The following is a 23,465-nucleotide window of genomic DNA, read 5'->3' on the forward strand; positions in this document are numbered from 1 at the left end:
AAATTGTTTATATTCCTTACTTACAATTACTTAAATTATACTATTGTGAATATTTGGATTTTTTGTTATTATTATTATATTTTTAATTTATATGTATTTGCTATTGCTTGAAAGCTGTTGCGTTTGATCTCTCTTGTTGAAATATATATTCGGCATATGCTTCGGCTTCCTCACGACGTCGACGATCCAGGTGCGGTTTAATGGCGAAACGATATGTGCCAATTATGGCAAACGTCGAGAATATACCCGCGGCCATAAAACCAACTGGTGAATTTTTCAACGCAACAAAGATTTTAGTGGCGCTCATCTGTAATATAAAAACGACTTTTAGTAATATTAATTCATGAAACTGGAAGAAAATAGAAAATATGTATGGCAAATTGAACCAACCCTGTTGTTTCAAATATTTTCTAAGTCTACATTATATGGATAATAAAAAACTGTAAGGATTTAATAAAATGGATAGACTTTTTATTTTATCTTTACATGATATTTCCCTTCATAGGTACTCTCAGGGTTATATTTTAGGAACCTCTTAAGTATTTGAAAATTTCTGACACTTTTCGGGCCTTGCTGTGACTAGAATATATGCGATATTCAGTTTTCGAATATTTAACACTTTGAGCCCCGCGTGTACCGACGATTTGGGACAATGTGACCACCCGTGGACATTGGTGGATTTTCATTATATGACAATGTGACCACCCGTGGACATGCATTTGGTTTATCAAAAATAAATATCACAAAGTCACCTCAATCGCAAAAAAATCAATAAAACTAAGTAAACAATCAATAAAACAAAAACAAACAAACCAGCTTGTCAACTAAAGCACAACCCTTCGTCAGCATGCGGTAAAAATAAGTTTTGAAAATTTTGAAAATGAGTGAAGTATATTTGTTAAATCAGATTTTTTTTCGCTTAGTTATAATGTAATGTGCAATAAGCTCTGATCCACTGTATGTTACAGCTGTCAAAAAACTTGCTCTAAAGCCAAAAAATTAAAACGAAACTTGTGGTCGTATACTTCTCAATGCAAAAAAAGGGAAGGGCATGTTTCTCCTGTGAAGGCGTTGATCTTTTATATTGGATAAAGGACACAATGACCACTTTTGAGTACAGATACACTTCGCTGAAAAAACATGAAGTAGAGATGGTGTTATCAACAAGATAACGACCCGAAACATACATCGAGGTTGGTATCTGAATGGATCAAGGATGCAAATGTGACCTGTATACAATTGCCATTGAAAAGTTATGGAGGAACTATAAGAGCATATTGGCAACATTTTCTTTCAAAATAAGAAGCAATTGTGACGGAAAGTAAAGGAACTTTAGGATGATATTTCCGACAGATTAAGGTTTAATAAAGTAAAGCACAAATATAACTAAAACAAAATTGTTTTAATTGCAAATGTTTCAAAGTTATTAAGTAACAAAAATATTTTTTTTTTGTTAACCAGAAAATCTCAATTAAAAATAATTCCTAAAACCAAATACCGGATAGAAAATAAAAAAAATGTTCAACCCCATATACCGAAAAGAAAAATAGTTTTATTTTTATTTGAAAAAAAATAAAAAAAAACATTAAAAATAAAAATTTGAATGCCAAAATTATATATAATAAAAAATTAAAAAAGATTTTTGATAGAATTTTTTATGTTTTTATTCCACTTCTACCATTTTGCTTATATTTTGAAAAAAAAAAAAATTTTTAATAAAATGTCAAAATATGTACATATCTACATAGGTTAATATACATAATTAAGACAAAAAGAACTATCTTAATTATATTTAATTGATTTTAATTATAACGTTTCAGTTATAAATATGCAAATTTTTTCTTTTTTAACCGTTTTAATAATTTTCTCAAATTTTTAATTGTTTTGGACTTCCAAGATGTTTGGATCAAAAATTAAATAGCAATTTTCAATTTTTATTATTAAATTAAAAAACAAAATGTTAAATTGTTAATAAAAAAAATTGGAATCAAAAAATGAATCCATCTTTAATACACAATTTTTTTAAATATAGTATTTGCAGTCCTAACGAAAACATTTTGCTATTTTTTAGTATATTTATGTGGCTTTATTACAAAAAACATATAAAAAAGCAAAAAAAAATAGTTTTCCAAATTTCATATTGGCATTTTAAATCTAGTTACGTATATTAAAATATTAGCCATTAATTTTATGTGCACAAGTTTATTAGTCTATTTTTAATATTTTAATATTAGTTGTTGTTGCTGAAGTTGCCTAAATTGTAAAAATAGCTTTATTGGAATACAAATAAGTCGATTGCTGGTAGTTTTTGAGTTAATGTACCAAGCTATAAATCTGTGCTCTCCCTTTTGATTTCCTATATGCTACTGCCCTACAGATAAACATATAAATCATGTGCTACAATAGTACCCCTTCCGATTCTGCTATAAAAAGCGCATTTAACAGTATATATGACAGTACACAAATCCCCACTCACTTTTGTTTTCTTTTTTTAAGTATTTATTCCACTTTTTCCCCCAACTGTATTTGCAGGGACAGCGTTAGAAGTTAGCCCTCCAACTGGTTCTTTTTCTTTTAAATTGTCACTGTTTTCCTTTACTTCAGTGCCTTCGGCACGATATTTCAATATAAGTGGTTTCCAAATGTATACACCACCCAAAAAACCGATTGCAGTAACTACCATCAATTGCTGCACTGTAACACCGCGTGGACGACGTATACGCATCGCACTATTTTCGCTTTTTAGTTAAGGATTTAGGATCCCTGATCGCATTTAGCACAAATAGATTGTTAAATAATCACTATCACGCATTGATATTGTAATTTTTTTAGCGATGCTACAAGATTGAGGTTATTTTGACAACCAGAACAGCTGTTTATGAGGTAAACATTCGGTGTGGTGTTGCCACACGGCTATATATATAAATTTATTGAAGTATTTGGATATTGCAATAACTGCAGGCATATAGAAAAGTACGTTAAACTATTCCGTTACTTCAAAAGACACGAAACTGTGAACCCAAAATCACAAAAACAAAGAAAAATCCTACCGACTTTTTATACTCTTGCTAAATCTAATATTGAATTTCGATTCAAATGAAAATGAGCGACTTTTTATATTATTAAGTCTAAATTAAGGTGAAAAAATATTTATATACTTTAAATGAAAATTACTGTTTATTTGGAACATAAAAGGATTATTACTCGTATACACATATACACCAAAATTTAAAACAAAAATGTAAAAAATAAAAATAAAAAAAACCAAAAGCTTGGTTAATTAGATTTTTCTGCTAAATTGTGAAAAATATTGTTTTTTATTACCTATAACAATGTCAGATAACTTTTTTCGAGAGGAGTCGTAATTTTCAGTACGAAAGTAAGTTCATTATTTTTTCTTTCATTATTTACTTTTTCACTGGTCTTAATCCTATTTTGGTTTTTTCCTCAAAAATTATCTACCCAGGTTATTGTAACAAAAAATGGAGATTATCCATATCCATTATTTGTATATGAACAGAATGAGGGGACGAATGATTCCCGCACGTCGGTCTGTCCAGTATTATCACGTCGCGTTCTATCTATGTACGAGCGGATCTATATTCGGCCAAGAATTGTCAACTCGACGGCATTCCATAAAATTACTTCAAGTAAGCTAGAACTACTAATTATCAATTACCGTTATCGGAATTGACCCGGATTTTGCTCCGGCCAAGGTCTGGATCGGTGAGTTTTAGATTCCTTGCAAAAGGATTTCCACGTATCCTCCTGACTCTCTAGGGCTGTCCAACGCCGACAGTCCACCTGAGAGTGAGATCCTCCAAACAGGCAGCATGACTCCCATTCTGATCAGTCCCGCCTAGCTTCATAAATGCCCAGATGGCCTCAACCAAAAACCACCATATGAAGATTACAACAAGCAAGTGTATAAGATTTTGTATTCTATCATAAATCCTCAACTAAGCGAAAAACATGTGTGTATATGTTCGGCGATTAAATGTATTATTTTGAAAGCGAAGATAGCTCAGATAACCTCAGCAATAATCTATAAATTATATGCGCGGTGCAGTTCGTACAGAACAGTTGTGATGTGCGGTTCAAATTTATTTTGAAAAGATTGATACGCCGCCGTTAAACGTAATCGTATTAAATACTTGGAATTTGGAAAATGGAAGCATTAAAACATGCATACAAACTGGAGCGGCAATTCCTTATGAAATTGTTATTTGTTTTGGGTGCGACAGCATTGGCTTACGGACAGGATGATGGATTTGTGCAGATTGTGGATGACAACGTTTACTCGTGGTATATTTTGGATGTAACGCGAATATTACAAAATGCCGAAAGTAACATTGTTGTTTCACCAAGCAATATAAGAGCGCTACTGAAAACACCACCGAGCATGAATTTACGTTTCGGATCCGATGAAATGACGCTAGGACAAAACGTAATTTTCGTTGAATCAAATTTGATTCTAAATAATCCGGATACTTTAGAATGGTTTTATGATTGTAAAATTCAAGAGACATCTTTCACTGATAAAAATAAGCTAATTACTAGTATAAACGATTGGACTAAAAGCATAACGGATCAAAATATTCTTAAATCAAGTGAAACGATTTTAAAAGAAGCAAACTTGCAAGTATTAATTTTAAATATGCTCAATTTTAAGGAGACTTTACAGATAAATTTCAAATATACACTGAATATTACATTTCATGAAAGACCGGATAGTACAATCGTATTACCGGCTGTAGAAACGACGGAATATTTGAAGTATCTTGATTCGCAAATTTTGGATGCTAAAATTTTAGAATTACCTTATAGTAATGGTTATTTTATGTATATTATTCTACCCCACACCAAACAAGGTGTCAACGAAACGATCAATAATCTCGGCTACGAACAGCTTAAGCGTATCGAATGGATGATGGTAGAACGGCGTGTGAATGTAGTAATGCCCACATTCAAATATCACTTCATCACGAACATGAGAGAGCATATTCAAAAGAACTCTACACAACGCTTTGATGTTGATTTTCAACCTGCATTTGGCGTTGAAACGAAGAAAATAAATATTTTGCAAACAACAGTCGTTCAGTTCAATGGCAGCGGAAAAGCTCGAGTGGAAGACTACGAGAAAATTCGAACAACTAAATATGAAAGATTTTATGTAGATCGACCTTTTGCTTTTTATATTGAAGAAAAAAGCACTGGTCGGATAATAAGTATAGGTAAAGTTTTAAATCCAATGCAATAAGAGCAAATTCTTATTTTAATGATAATAGTAACAGTATATAATATATAATATACAAATATAAGCATGTGTATTATAGATGAACAAGTATGCAAAATCAATTTTATGAAATAATATGTAACAAATATAGTTTTAATTACAACAATATATTCCACCCTCCAAGTATTGAATTTAGTTTTTGTTGTTTTCATACTGTCGGAACATGTTGCTACAGAATATAATAGCTTTGTTCAACTAACTGTAACTTAAAAAACCAATAGAGATAGTTATGGGGGTTTATACTTCTTCTTCTTTATTGGCGTAGACACCGCTTACGCGGTTATAGCCGAGTTTAAAACAGCGCGCCAGTCGTTTCTTCATTTCGCAATTTGGCGCCAATTCGAGATACCAAATGCAGGCAGGTCCTTCTCCACCTGATCTCTCAAACGGAGTGGAGGTCTTCCTCTTTCTCTGCTTCCTCCGGTGGGTACTGCGTCGAATACTTTCAGAGGTGGAGCGTTTTCATCCATTCGGACGATATGACCTAGCCAATGTAGCCGTTGCTTCTTAGTTCTTCAATGTCGTCGTATAACTTATACAGCTCATCGTTCCATCGAACGCGATATTCGCCCTTGCTCATGCGCAAAGAATCATAAATTTTCCGCAGAATTTTTCTCTCGAAAACTCGCAACGTCGACTCATCAGTTGTTGTCATCGTCCAGGCCTCTGCACCATATAGCAGGACGGGAATAATGAGTGACTCATACGAGTTTGATCTTTGTTCGTCGAGAGAGGACATTACTTATCAATTGCCCAAGTAGCACCTGTTGGCAAGAGTGACATTACTGGTTCCAAGAAATAAACTACGACTTCGAAATTGTGACTGTCAATAGTGACGTGGGCGCCACGTCGCGAGTACGACGACCCTAGTTCACTATCGGACCCATTTGCTTCGCTCCTTTATGCAGTCTGGAGAAAGCAGATCTAACGGCATGGGTGTTAAGGACAATGATGTCAATATCACCGGCGTACGCCAGCAGCTGTACACTCTTATAGAAAACTGTACCTGCTCAATTAAACTCTGCAGCTCGAATAATTTTCTCCAGCAGTAGATTGAAGAAGTCACACGATAGGGAGTCTGAAACCTCGGAACTTTTGGTGCGATGATTGCAGAGGTCTCCCTTTTTGTGGATTGAGCAGAGCACACTTAAATTCCAATCGTAAGGAATGCTTTCGTCGATCATATTCTACAAAAAAGATGATGCATGCTTCTTATCAGTTATTTGACACTGTATTTGAATAACTCGGCCGGCAATCCATCGGCCCCGGCACTTTGTTGTTCTTCAGATGGGTAATTGCTATTTGAACTTCTACCATATCAATATACCAATGATTAATCCACGAACTGGTAAATAATTGACCTATTTTCAGAGTGTTGACATTTCATTTGTATAATTTTCAATATTTACATTTCGCACTTATTTTTAGGTCGATATATACAGAAAAAAGTTAGTGCCACGAATTTTTATTCGTACCGATTGATGGTTCGTCCACAAAATCAAATTTAGATGTGGTAAACTATATAATCAGTACATCGTTGATATTTATGCCAAATAGAAACACTTATTCATGGTAGGGCAATGGAAAATCTGCTCCATCGTCATCGATTGGGGAATCGGGTTCGCCATCTCCTGGTGTTATGATTTCACTGTAATTCCCTCCATTATTTCGTATGCTCTAGGCATCAGTCAATAGATCACCTCTAGGGGTTCTACAAGAGTATTCTCCGGTCTTGAAAACTTCTGTTAATCGACACATCTTTCCGTAGAATTTTTGAGCATTAACCCTATTCGGCCTCTCTTTTTTGTATGCAAATGCGTCTCGCTTGCCTCCTCAGCTCTCGGTATCTATCCCATCCCGTGTTGTGGTAGATTATAATGTTGCAAGGTAGGCAATCTGTTTTATCTCCGCTGCGACATGACACTCCTCATCGTACCAGCTATTCTTTTTCCGAAAATCAATGTAGCTGTACGTAAGTAGCTTGAAATGCTGTACCACAGTTTCCTTATACCGAGTTACTGATGAGTGTTCCCAGAGAGCAGGAAGTCGAGTAGAAAATCGTTCGGCTGTATATTGCAATTGCAGCTTTTCGACATCGAACCTTTCTAGTGTCTGTTGATGTGAGTTTTTAGCTGCACAGGAACGGACGCGTATCTTGGCTGCAACAAGATGTCTTCCGTTTATCACAACATGATCGATCTGCTTGGTGGCTTTTCGATCCGGAGACAGACAGGTAGCTTGGTGAATTTTTCAATGCTAAAATCTATACTTCTCAACGCAAAAAAGGACCCTCTTGTAACTTCATGAAAATTGCAGCAGAAGTTGGACTAAACGTTAGCTCGCGGACAATTCGGAGTCGATTAGTGAACGCTAATCTACCGGGGTGTGAATACAGAAAAATTTTTCTTCTATGAAAGGTCCACATATAGAAGGGGATAGCTTTTGCCGCTAAACATGCGGTCCCACCGGAGAAAAAAGTGATTAAATAAATATTTTATTCATTAATATTAATATTTATTAAATAATTTGTTTGTACCACAAGCCAATTAAACATGGAGGCAGAAACATAATGGTGTGGGGATGTTTCTCCTGGCAAGGCGTTGGCCTTTTATTTTAGATAAAGGACACAATGACCACCCTTGAGTACAGAGATACTTTGGTGGTTTAAGAATGCCAATGTGACCTGTATGCAATGTCCTGGTCAATCCCTTAATCCTAACCCCATTGAGAATTTGTGGAGTGACTCTTAAGAGAAGATTGGCAACCTTTTCATTTTAAAATAAGGTGCAATTGTGACGGATATATTTCGGTTTAATAAAGTAAAGCAAAGAAATAACAAAACTAAAATTATTTTGATTGCAAATATTTCAAAGTTATTAAGTAAAAACTGCTTACACCTATTATTTTGTCCATATGTAAGTGTATACAAAAAGTATATAAAATATTTCAAATCACTTCCAAATAAATTTGACTTTCAATTTTTAACCCCAACATTGGAACTAATTTTGATTTTTAAATTAAAAATAAAATTTCAATCCAGTTTTTGAGATACATTTTTTTTTTTTAATTCGGTATAGGCGAATTAAAAAGAAAATATTTTAATTAAAATTTTTAGGAATACAAAATGAAAAAAATTGTCAATTATAATAATGCATATTTGCAAACCTGGTTATGTATTGGAGGATGGAGTCATGTGTAGAAGTTCACGCAAGTGAGGAAAGTTCTCTGATCGCTATTCACTTGGGAGTGGCCAGATACGATTCTTTTACATATGACTGAAGCAGCTCACGACATGCACCTGGAATGTCCGGTTCCTTAATTGGGAAGGTGCCGCTGCCCAGCTGGTTGATGTCCTCGTAAAAACAAAGGCTGACATCACCGCCGTCCAAGAAATGCAATGGACGGGACAAGGACAGAGACGAGTAGGTCCTTGTGACATTTACTACAGTGGCCATATAAAGGAGCGCAAGTTTGGTGTTGGATTCGTGGTAGGACTCCGTCGCCGAGTACTATCATTCACAGCGGTGAATGAACGTCTAGCCACAATCCGCATCAAAGCGAGGTTCTCCAACATATCGCTGATCTGCGCCCACGCCCCGACGGTAGAGAAGGACGATGTGACCAAGGCTGCCCCGCCACGATGTCAAAATCGTGCTTGGCGACTTTAACGCCAGGGTGGGCAAAGAAGGTATATTTGGCACTACGGTCGGTAAATTCAGCCTCCACGACGAAACATCCCCAAATTGGTTGAGGCTGATTGACTTCGCCGGGGCCCGAAATATGGTTATCTGTAGTACTAGATTCCAGCATAAGAAGATTCATCAAGCTACCTGGCTGTCTCCGGATCGAAAAACTACCAACCAGATCGATCATGTTGTGATAGACGGAAGACACGTCTCCAGTGTTTTAGATGTGCGTGCGCTCTGAGGTCCTAACATCGACTCGGACCACTATCTTGTTGCAGCCAAGATTCGCACCCGCCTCTGCGCAGCGAAAAACGCACGCCAACAAACACAAGGAAGGTTCGACGTCGAGAAGCTGCAATCACAACAGACAGCCGAACGATTTTCTACTCGGCTTGCACTCCTGCTCTCTGAGAGCATTCGTCAACAACTCGGTATACGGGAACTGTGGGACGGCATTTCAAATTCCTTACGTACAGCTGCAACCGAAACCATTGGTTTTCGGAAAGTGCAAAAGAACAGCTGGTACGACGAGGAGGCTGCCTACCTCTCAACGTTACGATCGACCACTACACGTGCGGGATGGGATAGATACCGAGAGTTGAAGAGGGAAGCGAGACGCATTTGCAGACAGAAGAAGAAAGAGGCCGAAATGCGTGAGTACGAAGAGCTTGATAAGCTGGCCGACAGGGGTAATGCCGCTTACAGAAGGTTTCAAGACCGAAGCATACTCTTGTAGAACCCCCAAAGGTGATCTAGTGACCGATGCCCAGAGCATACTTAAATTATAGAGGGAACACTTCTCCAGCCTGCTGATTGGCAGTGAACGCACAACGCCAGGAGAAGGCGAACCCGATTCCCCAATCGATGACGATGGAGCAGACGTTCCATTGCCCGACCGTGAAGAAGTTCGAATAGCAATCGCCCGCCTGAAGAACAACAAAGCGGCAGGGGCCGACGTATTGCCGGCCGAGCTATTCAAACACGGCGGCGAAGAACTGATAAGGAGCATGCATCAGCTTCTTTGTAAAATATGGTCGGACGAAAGCATGCTCAACGATTGGAATTTAAATGTGCTATGCCCAATCCATAAAAAAGGAGACCCCACAATCTGCGCCAACTACCGTGGGATTAGCCTCCTCAACATCGCATATAAGGTTCTATCGAGCTTATTGTGTGAAAGATTAAAGCCCACCGTCAACAAACTGATTGGACCTTATTAGTGTGGCTTCAGACCTGGAAAATCAACAACCGACCAGATATTCACCATGCGCCAAATCTTGGAAAAGACCCGTGAAAGGAGAATCGACACACACCGCCTCTTCGTCGATTTCAAAGCTGCTTTCGACAGCACGAAAAGGAGCTGCCTCTATGCCGCGATGTCTGAATTTGGTATCCCCGCAAAACTAATACGGCTGTGTAAACTGACGTTGAGCAACACGAAAAGCTCCGTCAGGATCGGGAAGGACCTCTCCGAGCCGTTCGATACCAAACGAGGTTTCAGACAAGGCGACTCCCTATCGTGCGACTTCTTCAACCTGCTTCTGGAGAAAATAGTTCGAGCTGCAGAACTAAATAGAGAAGGTACCATCTTCTATAAGAATGTACAGCTGCTGGCGTATGCCGATGATATCGATATCATCCTCAACACCCGCGCCGTTAGTTCTGCTTTCTCCAGGCTGGACAAGGAAGCAGAGAAAATGGGTCTGGCAGTGAACGAGGGCAAAACGAAATATCTCCTGTCATCAAACAAACAGTCGTCGCACTCGCGACTTGGCACTCACGTTACTGTTGACAGTCATAACTTTGAAGTTGTAGATAATTTCGTCTATTTAGGAACCAGCATTAACACCACAAACAATGTCAGCCTGGAAATCCAACGCAGGATTGCTCTTGCCAACAGGTGCTACTTTGGACTGAGTAGGCAATTGAGAAGCAAAGTCCTCTCTCGACGAACAAAAAGCTAACTCTATAAGTTACTCATAATTCCCGTCCTGCTATATGGTGCAGAGGCTTGGGCGATGACAGCAACCGATGAGTCGACGTTAATTTTTTTCGAGAAAAAAACTCTGCGAAAGATTTATGGTTCTTTGCGCATTAGCCACGGCGAATATCGCATTCGATGGAACGATGAGCTGTACGAGATATATGACGACATTGACATAGTTCAGCGAAGTAAAAGACAGCGGCTACGCTGGCTACGCCATGTCGTCGAAATGGCTCTGATATTATTCGACGCAGTACCCGCCGGTTTATATTAAGCAGAGGAAGAGGAAACCTCACTCCGTTTCAAGGACCAAGTTGGAGAAACATTTTTTATAAGTATCATAGTAGAATATCCAATTGGCGCCATTTTTCTAATAAAAAACAAATAAACGACTGGCGCGCTGTTGTTAACTCGGCTATAATCCGTAAGTTTCGGTTTATACGCCAATTAAGAATAAGAAGGTTATGTAGGTACATATATAGAAGATAATTGTCGTTATATATGCCAAATTGTGCCGAAAAAAAATAATCATAACTGTATGCATAAATTACATATACCATTTTACAATTAATTATAAGAAACTAAGAACTTACCGACACCTGTTGACAGCACGGCTGGTTGCTGTTGCTGCTGCTGTGCCTGTTGTGCGCCAATTGTACTCTCCAACCCGACCCGACTATTATTGTTTGAATTAGTTTTATTGTTGTAATTATTATAACGACTCTGATTTCCGGTATGGCTGTCAGTCGTCTCTACTGACGATGCAGATTGTTGTTGTTGCTGTTGCTGTTGCTGGAAATCTGTGTCTAAATTATTGCATTTCATGGAACCTGTTTGCACATTATTTCCACCATTCGCATTCGAGAATCTGCTCGGAAAGGAACGTCGTCGAGAAATCGCCGGCATGCTATTGACATTGCCATAGCTCGTATTGCGATAGACGCCAGCGCCATTATGATAAGATTGCGATTTGGATGGATGGAAACCATTAGTGAACGCATTTTTGGATGATACCACATCCACAGCGTCGACCATGCCATTCGAATCGTTAAAAAGATTCTGCAATGCTTGCAGTCTTCGATTGCCACTACCGACACTTGTACGATTGATATGACTACCGTTATGTCCGGTAGCTGCTGCTGCTGTACCGGTTGGCATACGATTTTGATTTGGTAGCTGTGAGTGCTGCTGCTGATGCTGCTTATTAACTGTCACTGCAGCTGCAGCAGCAGCGGCCGTAGCTACTGCATTTAATTGCAATATCTTTTGCATACCTAATATATTCGATTGTTGCTCTTCAAATTTTCGTTTTGCCAATGCATTTTGCATTATTAATTTAGTGTGATTTTGTAGCTCTTCCGTGGTCATTGGTTGCAATGCAAATGGATTACGCTGATTGCTATTGTGTTGTTGCTGTTGCTGCTGTTGATGTTGTTGTTGCTGTTGTTGCACCGCCAATGTTTGCTGCACTAATGCCAAATTATGTAGATTTTGCAACTGATTTATCACCATATTATTGGAAAGGAATCAAAAGGAAGCGTCTGCTGATTGTGGAAAGTTGGTTGCTGCTGGTGCTGTGTATGCGGAAATTGCGTTTGTAATCCGTGCGCTTGCTGTGTCGAGGTGAATGTGAGGACTGCAGTTATTGCCTCGCGATCGCGTTGCGGCAAACGCGGATTAGATAGTTGAACAAGTAGGCCATGCTTAGAAATATCACCTGAAAATAAAATGAAGTTGGAAAAAAGATATGATGAGAAATTAAAAGGATTTATTAAAAAAATTATCAAATTTTGTCTTAGATATTCAAATTTTTTCTTGGTTTTTTATTTTCGGATAATTTTCAGCCGAGTTATGGTGAATACCGCAAAGTATATTTTTCTCAAGACGTTCTGTTACCGGCTTATGCTTCAATATTTTTGCGTAGAAAAATACCCTATAAAGCCGGCCGTTCCCACCACAGTCGGGTCTAAATTACCGGAACGTTCCCGAATTTTTATCCAGCCAAGGACTGTCAATTCGGCACCACTCTTCGAAATTACTTCAGAAATAATTTCTGCCTCTACAACAGCTACAAGTATATAATAATAAGTGGTCACGAGCTGAATCGTTTTCGTTATGTTCGTCTGACTGCCCATCTATTCTATATACGCAATTAGTCCACTCAATTTTTGAGATATTGATCTGAAATTTTGCATACACCTTTTTCTTTTCAAGAAGCTGCTCATTTGTCTGAACTGTCGATATTGGAGCACTATAGCCTATATATACACACATAGCTGCCATACAAACTGACCAATCAAAATCTAGTTTTTGTAGGGAAAACTTTTATATTTGACAAAATGTCTTTACGAAATTTGGCATGGCAAATGGCAAACTCCGAAGAAATTATTTAGACGGGCCACTATGGCACATAGCTCTCATTCAAAATGTACGATCAAAAGCCTGGTAAGGAAAACTTTTATATTTAAAAGGATTACGAAATTTGGCAAGAATTATTGACCAAGCCATAGCTACAATCGCCGAAAATTATTCAGATCGTACCGTTTTATCATTTTTGTAGCTGCCATACAAACTGACAGATCAAATGATAAAAATGTTTCACATGCAGAACTGGTTAGGAAAATCAGTACGACTTTAATCCTAAAAAACGACCCCTAGGTGCATTTTATATGATTACAAACTATGGTATTAAATACACCCATCTCTTTTTTTACACGGTAGATACGTTCCTCAGAAATCCGTGTAAAAAAAGAGGCGTTTCCTATAGTAAAATGGGGATACGAAAACCGTGTAAGATGGAATAAAGACTATATATACTTTTATATATAAAATTTCAGATATGCATACAAATTTTATGTTCATATGGCATTTTATTGAGCAATAAAACTTAAAATACATAATTCATACTGGTGAAAAATTGGTAGGTTAAGGGGTTAGAAGTAGTCAGAATTTTCAAAAAATTATTTTTTTTTTACATTTTCGTTATGTGTAATATCTTAAAAATATTCTCTGAAAACTTCACGTTGATCCGATATTTAGTTTTTGAGTTATTCGACATAGAACGAAGAGAGCTCGGGCACTTCGAGGCGCTAGTGTGAAACTTTAAACGCGTTTTTCTCAAAACTATATTTTTTGAACTGGTGACAACTGTAACTCGAAAACCGCTCAGTAGATTTTAATGAAGCTTTTAGGATACATAACAAACTCGGGCCTGATCGAAGGATTTTTTTTCAAAAATTTTGATTTTTTAAGACCAATTGATTTTTTCCCAAGAATTTAGACAAAAATTTCCTGAGGCCGCCATTTTGTTAATTAAAAAAAAAAAAAACAAGTAAGGAAGGCTAAGTTCGGGTGTCACCGAACATTTAATACTCTCGCAGGATGAAAGTGATAATCGAGATTTCATTATCCGTCATTTACATATTTTTCAAATACCGTATTTGTGTAAAGTTTTATTCCGCTATCATCATTGGTTCCTAATGTATATGTATGTATGTATATTATACAGAGAAGGCATCAGATGGAATTCAAAATAGCGTTATATTGGAGGAAGGCGTGGTTGTGAACCGATTTCATCCATATTTCGTACATGTCATTAGGGTGTTAAGAAAATATTATATACCGAATTTCATTGAAATCGGTCAAGTAGTTCCTGAGATATGGTTTTTGGTCCATAAGTGGGCGACGCCACGCCCATTTTCAATTTTTAAAAAAGCCTGGGTGCAGCTTGCTTCTGCCATTTCTTCCGTAAAATTTAATGTTTCTGACGTTTTTTGTTAGTCGGTTAACGCACTTTTAGTGATTTTCAACATAACCTTTGTATGGGAGGTGGGCGTGGTTATTATCCGATTTCTTCCATTTTTGAATTGTATATGGAAATGCCTGAAGGAAACGACTCCATAGAGTTTGGTTGACATAGCTATAGTAGTTTCCGAGATATGTACAAAAAACTTAGTAAGGGGCGGGGCCACGCCCACTTTTCCAAAAACATTACGTCCAAATACGCCCCTCCCTAATACGATGCTTTGTGTCAAATCTCACTTTAATATCTTTATTTATTGTGGGCGTGGCAGTGGGCCGATTTTGCCCATCTTCGAACTTAACCTTCTTATGGAGCCAAGAAATACGTGAACCAAGTTTCATCATGATGATCACAGACGGACGGACGGACGGACAGACAGACATCCGGATTTCAACTCTACTCGTCACCCTGATCACTTTGGTATATATGTATAACCGTATATCTGACTCTTTTAGTTTTAGGACTTACAAACAACCCTTATGTGAACAAAACTATAATACTCTCCTTAGCAACTTTGTTGCGAGAGTATAAAAATTCCTTCGAACAGGCCCGAATTTATCTATTTATAAAACAAATTTTTTTTGTCCGATTGATTTTAGATGAATCTCCAAGGACTTATGGTTGTGACCGCAAGTACTTTTTTTTGGAACTGGGTCAACACAAACAACTATAACTTTGGAAATCAAATTTTTTTTTTGAAATTTTCGTGACTTCAAGTCAACACATTCTATAATAATGCCATATTACCACTTTTGTAAAATAGCACGATTTAATAGCAAAAAAATACTGAAAATTCTCATTTTTTCGTGCCTCTGACTACCATAACCCCTTAAGCAAAAAACAAAAGAAATCTGTTAATTCAGAATTAACAAAAAAATTAAAATAGAAATAAAGAAAATTATTTACATAGCTACATAATTATTCGTCGCTACTTGATAACAAGCGCAATTGTTTGCGACGAACTGAACTAAAGTCGGTATCATCACTGGAGCATATCAGCAATGTAAATATCATGCGAATAAAATGTGTAGGTAAGAGTTATCGAATAAGGGGATTTCCCAGTTACTACTATGTATGTTCATTCCAGCAATGGTGCTGTAGCAAGTGGGGTAAAAACAAACATAGTTACAAGACACTGATTTTAAAACCGTACTAGATTAAAAATTTTTTATAACATTTCTTTTCAACTGTGTAACTTCAAATCCGTGTAAAAAGAGAGTTGGGTATACATATACACATTTTTCTCATGATTTTTATACACAGCATAAATTTGAATTTAAACTCGCATTTTTGTAAATTTGTACGCTTTTTTATATATAACATAAATTTCTGAAGTACAAATATTTTAGTATTTCTTTGTTTTTGTCGTTTTTTACATTCGTAGAGATATTACATTATTTTTTATATATAAAAAGTAATTGCAACTACCGAAAAATACATTTTTTAACTTACCTTTAGCTAAACCCAGCAAAAGATATTGTGCTTCGGGACGGCTTAAAATAGCTTTCATATGTAAATTTGCAAGCAAAAGCTGTTGTTGTTGATATTGCTGCTGTTTAAATATAAAATTAGTGATATTTTCACTACAAAATTGATTTTGTGTTTGTTGTTGACTTGTTGCTGAATTCTGTCCGTCGCCTTTGCCATTTATCTTCGTTGTGTTTGTTGTTGAATGTTTGTTTTGGACATTTTTGTTGTTATTAATTTGCAATTTGCCCAGCAATTGTTTGAAATTTTCAGAATTTTGTAATAATACATTATTATTTGAGTCGTGCATATTATCTTGATTCTGTTTGTGACTAAAATTTTTGAATCTATAGTTTTTATTTTCCATGTTAATATTGCTGTTATGTTGAGTATGTTCAGTCAAAGAATTACGACGCCACTTAGCCTCCAATTCATCCACCAAAGGGATATCGCCCAAATTCATATTTGAATTTAATGCCGTTTTTTGGTGTTGTTGTGTCTGCTTTTGTTGTTGTTTCTGTTGATCAGTTGATTGCTGTACATTCAAGGCCTGCTTGAAAAATTCATTCAACGATGTTGATGAGCCATTCTTTTCAATACGGTCGTGCGTCTTTTTGCCACCTGCCGCAAAAAATGGTATGAATCTTGAACGACCACTTGAATTATGTTCATTACTCTCACTACCGCCACCGTACTGACGTTGCATTGTTTTGTTTGCACCTCCTGAAAATTTATCATACTGAAAGGAAATAGATTTTCGTTCTTCCTGCAATTCGACATTGTCTTGTAGAGATTTAGTGTTTCCTTTGCTATTGTTTAGTTCACACTTGTTGCCCTGTTGTTGCGAATTTCGTGCTGAAGTATTGTTCTTTAAAGCCTGTTGGAAGAAAATATGCCTAAATATTAAACACAAACCTAAATATGAGATGTCAAGCAGTATTTTTCCAGTTTTAACACTTTTAACGACACACAAATGGAACGTGACAAAACAAATATTTTTTTTTATACCCAGAACAGGGTACATTAAGTTTACCACGAGACCCTACACAATATATTTATAGTTGTATAACCTTGGCAATCGATTATATGTACAGCTGCCACACAACTTTTTTATTGTCTAAGGCAAAGGTGCAAGCTCTGAAGAAAATTATCAAATCAGACCACTATAGCATATACATACATAGCTGCTGTACAAACTAAATGATCAAAAAAATGCCCACATATGGAAAACTTTTTAATTTGGCGAGATATGTATCTTGACGATATTGGACGCGGATTATTGGTCAAAACAAAGGTACAAGCTTCGAAGAAATTATTAAGATTAGACAACTATAGAGTTTACACTCGTAGCCACGCAAACCTTACCACTCAAAATTTTCAAGTATTGTGCATATTTGACTACACTTTATAGCGGTACTTTTTGATGTATTGAAATTTTTTATTTAGAAATAAGTTAATGACATGTTATTAACCAAAAATATTAAAAATTAAAAACAAAACACATTCAGCTATAGATAAATCAATTGAAAGATTGTGACCTTTACAAAATAAGCTCAAAATGTAAGAGACTGACATACGATGAAAAAATTATATTTAATTTCATTCACGCTATAATTGAAATTAATAGTTTATTTTTTTTTTTAATTGAAACACGAAGTTTAGTTAGTGTACCACTTTAAAAACAATAAAGTCGGCCGCTTTTGTATAAGCACAGAAAAGCTAATTTGTGTTTTACTCATTAAACGTAATAAATTAAAAACTATAATTATAATAAGATAATATAATTTAGTTTACTTATGCTTACTAAAAATAAAAAAAAAACAAGGAAGGAAGGGCTAAGTTCGGGTGTCACCGAACATTTTATACTCTCGCATGATAAAGTGATAATAATTTACATATTTTTTTATTTTGCTGTAAAATTAATTAGATTAGATCAATTTGTGTACTTTGAGCATTGAATTGTATTTTCATTTCCTAATGTATATATTATACAGAGAAGGCATCAGATGGAATTCAAAATAGCGTTATATTGGAAGAAGGCGTGGTTGTGAACCGATTTCACCCATATTTCGTACATGTCATCAGGGTGTTAAGAAAATATTATGAACCGAATTTCATTGAAATCGGTCAAGTAGTTCCTGAGATATGGTTTTTGGTCCATAAGTGGGCGGCGCCACGCCCATTTTAAATTAAAAAAAAAGCCTGGATGCAGCTTCCTTCTGCCACTTCTTCCGTAAAATTTAGTGTTTCTGACGTTTTTTGTTAGTCGGTTAACGCACTTTTAGTGATTTTGAACATAACCTTCGTATGGGAGGTGGGCGTGGTTATTATCCGATTTCTTCCATTTTTGAACTGTATATGGAAATACCTGAAGAAAACGACTCTGTCGAGTTTGGTTGACATAGCTATAGTAGTTTCCGAGATATGTAAAAAAAACTTAGTAGGGGCGGGGCCACGCCCACTTTTCCAAAAAAATTACTTCCAAATATGCCCCTCTCTAATGCGATCCTTTGTGCCAAATTTCACTTTAATATCTTTATTTATGGCTTAGTTATGACACTTTATAGGTTTTCGGTTTCCGCCATTTTGTGGGCGTGTCAGTGGGCCGATTTTGCCCATCTTCAAACTTAACCTTCTTATGGAGCCAAGAAATACGTGTACCAAGTTTCATCATGATATCTCAATTTTTACTCAAGTTACAGCTTGCACGGACGGACGGACAGACAGACATCCGGATTTCAACTCTTCGTCACCCTGATCACTTTGGTATATATAACCCTATATCTGACTCTTTTAGTTTTAGGACTTACAAACAACCGTTATGTGAACAAAACTATAATACTCTCCTTAGCAACTTTGTTGCGAGAGTATAAAAAAACAAAATTGAAGAAAATCCCAAACGAACGAAAAAGTTCGAAAAAAAATTAAAGAAAGTATAGTGGTAAGGTTTGCGTGGCCACGAGTGTAGCTACCATACAAAACTGAATGATCTATATTCAATCTTTGTAATCTATAATTGTTGGTTTTTAGTCTATTTGTGAACTAACTATACTTACCATATTTGCATTTTCGTTACGATTTTCTTTGGCATCATCATTTTCATTCAAAATCTCATTATCATTATGGTCCGTCTTTTTGCTCAGCTGTTCTTCATCATCATCAAAACCACATAATTCAATCGTGTCTAGACGCGAAGTGGGACCACAACTAAACCATTCCGGTTCCTCATTTTTATAACGGTGGTGGTCGTTATCTTCTTTCACACGATCTTTAGAATTCGTAACAACCAAATAGCCTGACGTTAAACGCTTTACGTAATTGGCATTATTGGTATTAGCTGACGACGACGACGTAGCGGCGCGATCTGCATTCTTGCCAAGACCTGTTAGTGCAGATAATGCCGGTCTAATTGCATTCTTATCATGGCGCATATTATCAACTTTACTTGTTTCAAAAAGCTTTAGGAGCCTAAGCTTACTTGAAATATCGTTGTTAGTTGGCGTATTATTGTTGGCATCTTTTTCGCAGGATTGAGGATTGTCGGTTGCCACTGAATTTGCCCATTTAACTTTGGGTAATCTACCGCTACCAATACGACGTTGATTTGTTATTATAGCAGAATCCTATGGTCGGTGAAAAAAAAAATGCAGGAATAAAAAATGTTTCCTTATATTTCTTAAGATAGTATAAGTATATTAAAAATAATCACTGAAAATTTGTATCAAATCAAAAATTTGTATGAAATCAGGCACTCGATTTTCTATTCATAAAACTAATTTTTACTCTCCGATTGATTTCGGAAATATTTCCAAGAATTAGTGATGATCACCGCAAGCAGTTATTTTTAAAATTATCAATTTTTTGCCAAATTTCTGTCAAGTCGAAACCTTATTTAATGGTGCTACGTTTTATATTTATAAAATAAAATATTTTACTGGTAAATATAAAACTATAACTAACCCCTTAAAAAGTATTTTCTTTACCTTAAGTTCTGGCTGTGGTGGCTGACTTTTTATAATGGACTCATCCAATATGTTTTTATTTTTAAAAAATGCAGGCATCATGTCATTACTTCGTGCCCACTGATGTTTACGGCCACTCATGTCCTCAGAAGTTACAGGCTTCCAAATATTAAGCCGACGTAATCGCGCCTCTAATTCGATGACATCGCAATCTACGATATTTGGCACACTGCGTTTTTTTGTAGAATGTTTATTATGTGAATGATATATATTTAATAAATCATTGCGTATGTGAAGTAAACTTGCACGACTATAGCTTCTGAAACAATTAGATTTCTCCAATGATTTAGATTTGCAAAGTTTGGTCTCATCCATATGTTGACTAATTACGGGTGCTGATTTTGAAATTGAAAGCATTTTTGACTTGCGTTGCGTTTGTGGAGTCATTTGTTGTAGTTTCATTATTAATGGCTCTTTCTCATCGTCAGTTTCACTCAAAGGGCTAACCTGTTCGCTAATTAGCGCTAAATCACAACTGACAACAGAACAAGACAATGTCTGTTGAGTATAAGGGGTGGAAGAACGCGCTGGTAGCATATGCAATGGCATAACCTCATCGTCATGCCGATTATGATTGTAGTTATGTGTGTCAGTTTTGGAAAACTGCTTTGATTTACTGCCAGAGCAAATATCATTATGCAATGTCACATTTTCGGCGGATACCGAATTTTGATTCGAATTTGAAGGTGGTGGTAATGGTATTGCAGTAGCATATACAGGTGAATTACTCTTAATACATTTATCTAATAGACGATGGACTCTTGCAGAACGTGCTTCTGCAACGGTGAGTTGTTTGGCGCACATTTCAAATGCCGAACGATATTCAACTATAGCAAGGGTTGGCGGTAGCGGTGCTTCTAGTGCCGATGTTGATTCATTTTCAATAATTGGAATTTTTAGCGTTTCATCGTCATTGGGTGAAGGTGCTGCTTCCGCTAATACCTTTAAAATACTTGAATGAGGTATTGCCTCCTTGGCCTTTTCTAGCGGTTCCATCTGATGGCGAAAAAGTGATTTGTACAAATACATTTACGTGAATTAATATTGTTGTTACACTGTATAGAATTACACTAAAAGTCAATGTTTTTTAATAGAATAAGGATTTTTATTTAAATTTATAATTGCCAAAATTGTTCTTAAAATTTTTTCGTGACACTGCGTACAGAAAAAATCGTATGTTAGTAGTGAAAACAATTTGATTATGGTGAACAAAATTATTTTGTTTTTTCTTTTAGAAAAGTAAAAGTGTGAAAGTAAAATATGGATTTACCAATTGTAAACATATTTTGTATGCCAAAAGACAACTTCGTTAAACTACTTTGAAAACTTCTATAATTCACGAACACATTTGACTAGCACTGCATTTTATTTATATGTATATATAAACCCTATTTTTTAACTATTTAGATGTTATCAAAAAATAGCCTAAATTTATTGTCATTAAACAATTCTTAAATAAGATAAAAAATAATAATTCTGCATTTGACAAGTAAAATAAATTTTATTCTGTTGAAACAAATCACATACATATGTATACTTACCTTTGAAGATGCCGTTCGGTCGTCTTCTCGGTCAGTTACTAATTTTCTGGTATTTTCTAATGCCAGCGTGTCATTATTACTGATATCTCCCGAGATTTCTTCTTCTGCACAATTATCATTCATTCCAGATTGGATTACCACTCCGCAATCTTCTTCCAAAATTTTTATTGCATCTTTTGCTTCTTGCATAATTTTAAATTGCAATACAGAATTGTGCTTTATATCATCGGCACACTTGGTGGAAATCCTGTCATGAACTGGTGTTGGTGGCGGTGGTGGTGGAATCTCGAAATTTTTTCTTACTGGAGTATGAGTAATATTTTCACAACCTCCTTCCATTTCCAAGGATTCCTTAACCACTTCATTCGCAACCTCTTCCACAACATGAATCTCTGGAACGTTTTTCGTGCATTCAGAGTTATTGTTTTCTAGTTTTTTCATAACATGTGTTATTTCAGTATCCATATATGATGGCTCAGTCATGGTTATTTCTTTGACCTCTTGTTAGATTCTTATTTAAAAAAACGGTTAATGAATATTATCTTTGAATTAACGTTATTTTCATTTACTTACCTTATATAATCAGAATATAATATTTAGAACACTGATAACTTATTCAAAATGCAATTTACACTAGCCACTACTTATTCAAAACAAATAAATTCATAAAAAGAACTTGAGCAATACAGAAAAAATTTATAATTCCACCCACTGAATATTAAGAAAACTTTATCTGCAAATTGCACCCAGTTTTAAAAATTCACTAATCTATCACTTTTTCCTGTTTCCAGAAAAATTCCGTTCCTCATCAAAACGAAATGTCAAGACGAATTCATAATTTTACCGTTGCTGCTGGTTTTGTTTTTGTTATCGCCCGCCAGATTAATCCGAATCTCATTGGAATTATATTGGAATTTAACTGTTAATTCCCATATTTACATTTTTTAGTGCTGCCCATTCCACAAATTTAAGTATGCCCTATTATCTCTGCTAATTAGTCCCAGTAAGTCACAACTATCGAAAATCGTATATTTGAAAGAATTAGCGAGGAAACGATTTTACCATGGATATCAATGAGTTTTACCACATCGTATACATATATATGTATAAAAGAAATGAGCGATTACACGTACATGAGAGTTACGGACAGATTTGTCAATTCCCCTTAGAAAACTGACAGACATTTTTCTAGCGTAATTAACAAGTGATTTAACCATTAGTTGGCTTGAAGGGATTTAAAAATTTATTTCGATAATTGTAATGCTGTCAATACTGCCAATTGCAAGGATTAAGTTGATGATTTGAATATAAGTTAAGGGAGAATTTAACACGTTCGCGTTCATTAAAATTTAGCGGGTGGCTGCCAGATAATCACTTAATTTTTCCATACAAAATTGAAGAGCGGGAATTCCCTCTTTTTTTCTACATGTTAATTTTTTAAAATAGTCTGAACAAATTAGGGAATTCCCGCCATTACCGGAATTCCCGCATTTAATTTTTCAAGAGCATTTTTATATGTGCGGAAGAAATTGCGGGAATATAGCGCGGGAATTCCCGAAATTGTTTTATTGAAGGAAACATGAATGACGGGAATTCCCGCAATTTACGCGAATGTGTTAATAGCTTATAAACAGGTATGTCGACAGGAAAAGGCAAATATTTATTTT

The 23,465-nt window shown here is 35.9% G+C and overlaps 3 protein-coding genes across 3 annotated transcripts in view; 2 read left to right on the forward strand and 1 right to left on the reverse strand.

The window, feature by feature from the left end:
- Window positions 1-202: 202 nt before the first annotated feature.
- On the reverse strand, window positions 203-22,623 carry LOC126752525 (protein cup). Its single transcript, XM_050463398.1, is given in 8 exon segments — window positions 203-307; window positions 11,560-12,486; window positions 12,489-12,683; window positions 16,221-17,112; window positions 19,292-19,858; window positions 20,219-21,253; window positions 21,799-22,309; window positions 22,372-22,623. Coding segments are annotated over 7 exon segments (4,113 nt in total). The 5' UTR covers window positions 22,282-22,309; window positions 22,372-22,623; the 3' UTR covers window positions 203-293.
- LOC126752643 (serine protease inhibitor 27A) lies at window positions 4,037-5,431 on the forward strand. Its single transcript, XM_050463590.1, has one exon. The coding sequence runs from the start codon at window positions 4,169-4,171 to the stop codon at window positions 5,258-5,260; it is 1,092 nt and encodes a 363-aa protein (XP_050319547.1). The 5' UTR covers window positions 4,037-4,168; the 3' UTR covers window positions 5,261-5,431.
- LOC126752523 (uncharacterized) overlaps window positions 8,156-23,465 on the forward strand; it is a 227,239-nt gene continuing 211,929 nt past the window's right edge. Inside the window, exon 1 of the mRNA XM_050463392.1 lies at window positions 8,156-8,168. The gene's annotated coding sequence lies outside the window, so the exon portion shown is untranslated. The remainder of the gene's footprint in view (window positions 8,169-23,465) is intronic.

This window comes from Bactrocera neohumeralis, chromosome 3 (genome assembly GCF_024586455.1).
Source record: "Bactrocera neohumeralis isolate Rockhampton chromosome 3, APGP_CSIRO_Bneo_wtdbg2-racon-allhic-juicebox.fasta_v2, whole genome shotgun sequence".
Lineage (NCBI taxonomy): Eukaryota > Metazoa > Arthropoda > Insecta > Diptera > Tephritidae > Bactrocera > Bactrocera neohumeralis.

Coding starts and splice junctions, on each gene's coding strand:
- LOC126752643 (XM_050463590.1), top strand. CDS start 4,169: ATGGAAGCATTAAAACATGCATACAAACTGGAGCGGCAATTCCTTATG.